Source organism: Limulus polyphemus, unplaced genomic scaffold, assembly GCF_000517525.1.
Source record: "Limulus polyphemus unplaced genomic scaffold, Limulus_polyphemus-2.1.2 Scaffold2285, whole genome shotgun sequence".
Taxonomy (NCBI): Eukaryota; Metazoa; Arthropoda; class Merostomata; order Xiphosura; family Limulidae; genus Limulus; species Limulus polyphemus.
Window position 1 is genome coordinate 49,527 of NW_013667895.1, and position 9,366 is coordinate 58,892.

Consider the following 9,366-nt stretch of genomic DNA (forward strand, 5'->3'; position numbering starts at 1 on the left):
CACATTCAATTGAACTAAACTATGCATGCCTATTCAAATATATTTACACATGGCTTGTGTATATCGTAAATATACATATATATATATATTATTCATACCTTCGGTGTATTGGACCCAAGCAGACTTTCACATCAAATTTTGGGGTAAAAAAGTGCGCCTTATATATCGAAAAATACGGTAATTTAAAAACTTTAATGAGTAAATAAAAGAAGTTTAATAATAATAATAAATACTTAGTTTGTTTGCAGTTAAGCACAAAGCTACACAATGGGCTATCTGTGCTCTTCCCACCACTGGTATCAAAACCCAAAACCGGGTTTCTAGTGACATACTGTTTTGCAACTGGGGGCATTTCTAAATAAAAAATACCTGTAACCCTAAAATTAAAATTTACAAATCGATGAATACAGATTGCTGGACTATAAGTTTGCATTTGGCTTTAATTGTAGTTGCATAATGTTTTTTACCTTTTTAATATGTTTCATCAAAGTATATATATCATATTGTTATAAACTAACTCCAATTATTCAGTATATATTAGTTTTACTAAATAAATGTGAAAGATAAGCATGAGTAAATAAATTCTATTGCAAAAGTACCTTATCTTGGAATATTATTGTAAGACTTTTTTCTTTGTTTAGTTAAATATAACAGTATGTTTCCTTATAGAGAAATTAATTGCACCTTTTATATGTCATCCTGCATGCTAACTTATCTATCAAAATTCCCTTACAGTATTCATTTAGTTACTAGAAAAGTATTAAAAAACTCTTTATCCTTAGTACAACAATTTTAAAATAGACTAACAAGTAAGTTTAATTCAAACTTGAATGGATACTTTAAATAATTAATACACTTTAAGGAAGTTTACCATTATATACTTTAAGTCATCAACTATAAAGCCACTATTACTAAGTTTTAAAAATGGTCACTAACTTAAAAAAATGGAAAATTCCTGTAACTTAAATAATGCCTTAAATCTTGTTTTCTACAGAAGAGAAGTTTGTTTAACCACTAGAAAATGTGTATATTTAATTTTATAACTTTTAAAAAAAAAAGAGAAAGATATCCAGCAAATCAGTGATGTCACAACTCGATAATTGCCAACTGCTGAGAGGCATAAACAGATAATAATAACTTTGTATTCACAGCTTAACAAAATTCAGACTGATAATAAATCTAAAGTAGATACAATATGCAAAATTTTCAAGTCTACCAAAATATGCTAGAATTACACCCGTGAATTAGAGCTTCCATTCTGCGTAGATAAAATGCTAGCAGTCCTTTTCGCTGGCAAGTTATTCAATATTTTTTGCCTTTCTTTTAACCAATATTTTTCACTTTCTGGCAAAAAAAGTAAATTGCTTTGAAAGTAAAAGCTGCTGTTGTCTTGGATCTTGAAGATGGTGATTCAGATCTTAACAAAGTTCATCTTTGTTTCTTTTGTTAAAAAGATGTGTGAAGGTCATCTTGTGCACTTTATTTGTTACAGCTCCAATTCAAATGCTTCTATTTATTGTTAGCACTGAAATATGTAACAAAAGTGAAAAATTATTTCTTCCATATCCAAGGATGTGAAAATTTATTACTAGATAAAATGATTGCAACATTTTGTTTCATTATTATATATTACTAAAAAAAAAATGGACCTACATATATAGAAAACAGTTTACAGAGATTCATATTTCGATCGTATTTCAATATATTTGAAAAATGATCTTCATGGATAAAGTTGCAATAAATTTTGAATTCTTTGTTTTATAAACAGAGGATTATTCATGCTGTATAAAAATGATTTACTTATATTCTATAATGACTTGTTACAGCACATGCAAGCCATGATGCAGTTTTTAGCACTTATAAATTTGCTTCACTGTGGGATCACAGCCATTCAACAATGCAATGACAACAGAGTAGGTTTATGGTTGAAGGGAATATTACAGTCCACCTTGATAAAGGGTAATCATAAAGATTGTTCAACAACGTAGTCATATAGATAACATCTCAAGTCTATTATGATGAAGGTGGGTATACTTCATAGTACTGTTATAATAATTAAGGGATCAAAGTTGATGAAAGCTTACAAGCCAATAATTCCTAAGTTTCCAGCCATATCTCAAAATTAACAATTGTTTTAAAGAAAAAGATAGCTGAAGAAACTGGAATCACAGCAATTCTATTCAAACACTTACTTGTCAAGTTTTCTTGAAGTTATTCCAGTGAAAGTTTGTGCCTTTTGTCTGCTGAACTTAGTTTTGGAAGCTGATGTTCATGAATAGTGAATGATCTGTGGAAATTTGTCAAAATGGGTGGTTTGAGACTAACCTTACCAGAAGCTTGTTGTAATGAAAACTGTATGGTCAAGCTTGTTTGTTTGTTTTAGAGCAAAGCCACATTTAACTATCTGCTGTGTCCACCACAAGGAATTGAACCCTAGATTTTAGCATTGTAAGTCCACAGCCTTAATGCTATCCCACCAGGGGATGTAGGGTCAGGCAATAGTGTGTGCAATCAAGACCAAATGACTGACCATAACTGATAATGGAGATGTAATTCCAAAAGTACCACAGGACCTGGAGCATTATTGTTATACAATGCTATTAGCCCTTAGTACACATACATACATAAATGTTCAGTTTTTACAGCCCACAAGCACTTTTACTGTAGGATGTGTTAGATGTAACATAATTAAGATTATTTTAGAGTAAAAAAGAATGGTTAATCAGTTAGAGAGGGACAAACCATGCAAAGCATTATTAATATCTAGCCTAAATCACTGTAAGTGCTTTTATACATTCTGGTATTAAATTTTTTATATTTGTCCATAAAACTATTTCTGTAAGTAGCCTGATGACTCACAAAACAGTTATGAGAAAAATGATTGAATAATAAACAATTTTTATGTTAACTAAATTTACTAAAACTTATTCCAGAGTAAATTTGTTTGATGCAAACTTGTCATTAATAAATACAAATCTTATACTAGCATAACCTGTGTAATGTATTTTTAAAAAAGTTAAAAAAATATGTTCAGTATGAAAAAGCTCAGATAAAAATATCAGTTTATCTCAAAATTTAAATGAGATACACTTATTAAAAAAACAATTACAAAGATATGGAAGACTAATTATTAAAAGAAAAATCTACTATTTATCCAAATTGAAGTGACAATGTCATATTATTGTTTTAGTGGGCTCCATTTGAGTATCATTTGTTGATGTTAGAAATAGGGGGGGATACATACACACACATATATTCATAATATGATTACCTAAGTGAAGCTTAGAGGTAACTAACCAAAACAAAGCCTCACAGGCAAAAGTATAACATAAGAACAAATGATCTTTCTCTTGAAAGACTTGTGGAAGTTCAGTATTCATTTGTTGGCACACAAAAATAATATTTTGCAATAAATTTTTCCTATACAGTCTCTATCGGATTGTTATTCAAATTCCAAATGTTAAATGCAGTTCATGTATTAGTGTAGTTAAAACTTGCTCACAAAACTAGTAAATCCACAAAACATGAAATTTATTGTCCAGCTGTTAAGAAATTGCTAATTCCACAAACAGTATAATGACATATTCACAATCTAATCATTTTCTACTTATGGAACAAATGCGATGATATTAATGATACACCATTAAAACAAAACAAGTTCTATACTTAAAAAAGTGTGTCTGTGTTCAACTGTACAGTTACTTTTTCTGCAAAACAGTCAAGCAGCCACAGATTGAGATGTAGATATAATGTTACTGAGAAAGGAGTTTTTAGAACTCATCCTATCAGCTGCTAGCATCTTATTTTAAGGTTTCCATAGCTTCAGAAGACCATCTTCACTGTACGTACTAATCAGATTTTGATGTGGATGATGACTAATACCAATAACTTCTTTCTCGTGAACCTGAAGTAGAAAGAAAGATAACTTTAATATCTACCTGACTGAATATAAAAGTCACATAATGGATGTAAGATACATTTATTTCTGATCATTTACAAACTTCAAATTTCACATTACATTTACTAGGTCTTATACACATGAAAAAAATCTGTATTTGACCTTACAATAAAGCTACTTTACTAGTATTAAAGAAATTAAATGTTTTTTTTTAATTGACTAGTTTGAAACAGCCATGTTTAAAACAAATGGTTAATATTTAAATTTTAGTAACAGAAATTGATAAACTAAAAAAACATCTTTAAGTAATAAAACTGAACAATAAATCTAATAGAAATTAATGTATTCTAACCAGAGCTTGCTACAGTATAACATGTATTATGATTTTAATGTTAATGTTGCTGCACTTATCAAGACAAAAACTTCTTAAAGACCAACAGCCAGATTTCAAAGAACAAAGACTAAAGGTATATTAAAACTATTTTTAGCTAATACTGATACCAAATCCAATATGAATTTTTGATGTATTGATACTATAAACAATATTATATAATGGATAGTAAATTATCTGGTTCCAGGTTATATGAATCATGTCATGTCATCAATTAACCCTCCCACTACAGGCTCGGTGGATTAAACTGACCTTGTGATCCCAAAGTAACCATCACTTTCCATATCATAACTTTTAATATCTTTTGTGTATCTTCACAAAAATTTTCAAACTACTAGTAAATATTACAAGTGTTTTATAGACAAAAAGCCAGAATTTTAAATTAAGTACTTTTACTAAACATTTGTCTGTGAATACATGGGGTCAGCGTGTTGACTGCTCTAAGTGCAAAGTTATTTTCATGTTAAGATTAGAAATACTCTTCTTCATCTGACAATTTTCAGATTTCATTTGTGTAATCTCTAAAACCTCCTAAATAAATATGAAACTTTTTTTTTCTCAGTAAAACTTTATATTTTATCTGTTATTTTCTCTTCCTCAACTGACCTTGTAATCACCATAAAAAATTAGGTAATAAATTTACATTTACATTTATCCTTTATAGAATGATTAAATTGTAAAAGGAAACCACAATTGTTTATTCTAGATAGCTTAAAGCTCAGAACACTATACACCTGTTTATAGTTAATGTTATTGTTATATTCTGTTTTGAACCTTGTTTAACTAATAATCCCACCACACAAGTTGTAAATCACTTGGTGAACATGCAGCTCATCATACCATGTCACATTATGTAATGCATGAGCTATGAGCGAGCATATGTCAAGAAGAATTTATCATTATTTTTCTTTTCATTACCTTACCTAATCTAAACTAATAAGTTTCTAATTTTTATATTTAAGTTACTTTTATGATAATAAATAAAGAATTAACATGAAAAATAAGAAATATAGTACTTACCTGGGTCTCTTGTCTTTTGGCTGTTAACTGTTATGAAACTTAAGCCTACTATTTTATACTAATGCTACTACTACACAAAATAACTTTCATTTAATTAAATAATGCACCTAATAATACAGAATAATAACATGCACAAAGTGAACAATATTCTATTAATATCATATTTTTCTGGCTTTCTATGTGATAAGAGCTTTCCAAAATTCAGCTTGTTGATGTGATTCCTTTGAGAAAAAAGTTTTAAACTGGAGAAGAAATAGACAATTCTCTGTACAGAAAACAACATAATATGTATTTTGATATATTAAAACTTTGAGTTTCTAATGGCTCTAAACAATATGGTATAAAACATTAGAGAGAGCTGTTGGCAATTTATGAAGGAGAAGATGTGACAGGTGGACATGGCAAGTTGGTCTTATTTCCTAGTTTATAGTTCCGTAAACAAATTGAAAGGTACAAAAATTATCCTCCGCTTGAGTAATATCATATTATAGTGAGTAAATTATGTTAAATTCCGTACTTCTCAGAAGGGTAGTAAGTAAATTATAGGAGAGACTGAAGATTTTTCTACATATTTCATTACAAAATTAAAACTTATATAATATTAAAATTAGATTTCTTTAACTATATTTTGATTGTTTGTTTGATTATTATGAATCACAAAGCTACACAAAGGGCTATCTGTGCTATGCCCACCATGGGTATCAAAACACAGTTTCTAGAGGTATAAGTCTGCAGACATATCGCTGTGCCATTGGGAGGGCCCTATATTTTGATGCCAAGTTTATTCATATACAATGATAATAAAGTAGTTTAATTAGAAAGTCATGACATGTACACTTTGACCTTCCTGTAGCAAGAGGCTTAACACAAGACCATTCCTTACCATATTCACCTTTCTTTCTTTAGCATAACAGAACAGGCATAATAATATTTATAAAAAGTTGTCTTTCAGTTTTATTCAGAAACTTACTGTTAATAAATTATTAATGAAATGGGTTAAGAAAACATGAAAGAGAACAAGACTTAAAAAGACTACAGTAATAGGAAACAGTTGAGCATGTGTATATAAATTTTCATGTACTTCTTTTCAAAAGCAGTGCCATGTGAATTTTTAGCTCATATGTTGGTTTCCCCATTTGTTTTTTTATAAAGCGAACTTTCAAACACAAAACTCTCGGGTTGCTCTTATCTAACTGAATAGTGGCATTTGAACATTACTCTTGTAGTGCACTCAAGGCCATAAAGAGCCATGGAATGCAAACCATGAGCTCTCATATTGACAGTTTAGGCATATAAACCATTAGGATACATCTAGCTCATGCTTCAGTTTATATAATTGCAAGACATATAGAGAAGTGTGTAATTCATATTGTTGTATGTCCAGTACAACAAGATTAAAGCAATGGACAAATATATTAATTCTATCAGTCAGTTTATGTTTTAGATCAGTTGAGGAACAAAGTTTGCAGACTGACATTACAACTATTCCACACCTCTTCCATGACCTGAAAGTCTAGTCGGGGAAACCAATAACATAATTTTGAATTTTCTCAATGATTATAATGACAAGAAGTTTACTTAGAGTAAGTTTTGATTTCTTCCTAATGGGAGATTGAACAGATAATACTTATTCGATGATGAAGAACTCACTTTGAGACTAATAATGCTTGGAGACCTGATGATAACAAAAACCTTGTTGAAACATTGTACATTTGCTGTTATGTTAAACTTATATTAAAGTTTTTTCTTCATTACACATTTAAGCCATCTCCAAGCATTATTAGATAATACTTAAAAACTAATTTGAGACCATTCAATTATTGTATTCATCTTAGATTATAGCTGTTTGGTTGTAGGCTGTTGAAGAAAAATAAAACAAAGAAACAATTAAATATGATATAGTATAACATGGATTTTCTACCCCATAAGTTAATGGATAAATTTTCCAAATTTATGAAAACTTTAGTTTTTATTCTTAACATAGTACATCGGATAAAGACACTGTAAAATTTATCTTGCTGTAGTTATTCATGGGACTGGGTGAGTCACCAAAGACATCACATGTGCTTCACAGGAAGGTCAGGCGATGGCCTACAGAAATGACATCCATTGCTGACAATGTTAGAGGCCCTCAATCACACAGATGGTATGTGTGTCTGGAGAGAAGCTTAAGAATATATTACTGTACTCTCTTTGTTTCTTCTAGATTTTGTTACAGATTTAGAATTATAAACTTGTATAGATCTCTAGAAATATTTTCATATGGATTGTTTGAGCCAGGACTTTGTTAGACAGCTTTCAGTTTCAGTTCACTTCAGAATGTGTGAACTAGAAGTAGACTGACAAGAGAACATGAATAAAATTCTTTCTCCTCTGTCGAAATTACAGCACCAAAGAACTTGTCTAAGTTAGTGTTGTTTTAAATAAAAGTTAACATTTTCATAAACTAAAATTGTATTTCTGACAGATACTTACCTTTACTCACAAAACTCACCAAAAGCTCTCTCGATTTATACTGCCTTCTATCGGAAAAATTTTTGCTCTCCACTACCCTTATTACTACAACTTATTTTTGCATACTAAAATGCACATGATTATGCAGCAACCCTCCACCAATAGGTGTGCAACACTACCCCTATCGTAACTAGAGCCCTCTCTAATCTTGCAAATGTTAACCACTTCTTGATTGGTAGTCCTATTGAACAGACATGTTTTTGCTCACGATTTGATTCACTTATCCACAAGTTTTTATTTTCTTAATTTTTCTACTTTAATTACATTGTTCTTTACTGTTTCTGTTCCCTTTTGTGGAGAGTTACGAATTATTTTATTTACTTTCTCTCTTCTCTTTCAATTTCGTGAGTTATGCACTTGCAGTTTCAAGTGGTCATGACTTCAATTGCTGCACCAGATTACCCGATGTTGTGTATATGGCCACTGATATAAAGGCTGATGTAATCAGGAAGGAATTTACACCTTTCGTGTCTGTTGGTTTTGTGTATTTGACAAATGACACTGGCAATCCCATACTCATACATATTCTACGTGATATTGGGGCGACTCAATCATTGTTGTTAGAAGGTATATTGCCTTTAGATTCGAGTTCTGCCACTGGTGATTCTGTTATTACTCAGGGTATTGAGAGTAGCTTTGTTAATGTTCCTCTTCATAACATTTATTTAGCATCAAACCTAGTTTCAGGACCAGTTGTGGTTGGAGTAAGACCTACTCTGACAATTAAGGGTGTATCATTATTGTTGGGAAATGATTTGGCTGGGGGAAAAGTTGTTGCCGAACCTAAAATGGTTAACGAGCCGATCACTGTTTCATCTAAGGATGATATTGTAGTTGAGGAGAATCCTAATGTGTTTCCCTCGTGTTGTGTGACTCGAGCTCAGGCTAAGAAATTAAGCCAAAAACAAATGATAGACATGGATTCAGAGGACGATAATATAGATTTGTCTCAGACATTTTTTGGATCTAACAAGAATCTTGTGGATAAGTGTCTTACTGATGATTTCTCGGTGAGGAACGACGATGGACGTGAGAGATGTGATTCACCTGGTGAAGTTCCATTTACTAAAAGTAAAGTGATCACTGAGAAACAAAAGGATCTGCAGATCTCTTCACTATTTAAATATGCACTCCCAAAAGATGAACTGGAGAAAGTTCCAAACAGTTATTTTTCAAAAATGGTGTGTTTATGAGGAAATAGAGACCACCAGATGTGCCAGCTTCAGAGGGCTGGGCTATTGGTTATCAAATCGTTGTTCCCAAAGCATATCGTTCTGAAATATTGAAAGTTGCCCAGGAACTCCCCATGGGAGATCATTTAGGTGTCAACAAAACATGTGACAAAGTTATGAAAAATTTCTTTCACCAGAAAAGATCTGTTGCTCCTTTGAAACCTATCTCAGCTTCTGAAAACTGCAAGTTCCATCCTGAAGACATGGTCTTAGTATTGTTACCCACTATGGGATATCTAATCAAAAAAAAAAGAAAAAGAAAGAGAGAAAGAAGAAAGAAAAAAAGAAAAAGGAAGAAAGAGAGAAAGAAG

The 9,366-nt window shown here is 31.0% G+C and overlaps 1 protein-coding gene across 1 annotated transcript in view; it reads right to left on the minus strand.

The window, feature by feature from the left end:
• Positions 1 to 3,510: 3,510 nt before the first annotated feature.
• The window catches only part of LOC106466515 (WD40 repeat-containing protein SMU1), a 35,873-nt gene continuing 30,017 nt past the window's right edge, over positions 3,511 to 9,366 (minus strand). The window contains exon 11 of the mRNA XM_013926806.2: positions 3,511 to 3,904. Coding sequence (XP_013782260.1) covers positions 3,806 to 3,904 — 99 coding nt within the window. The 3' untranslated portion in view covers positions 3,511 to 3,805. The remainder of the gene's footprint in view (positions 3,905 to 9,366) is intronic.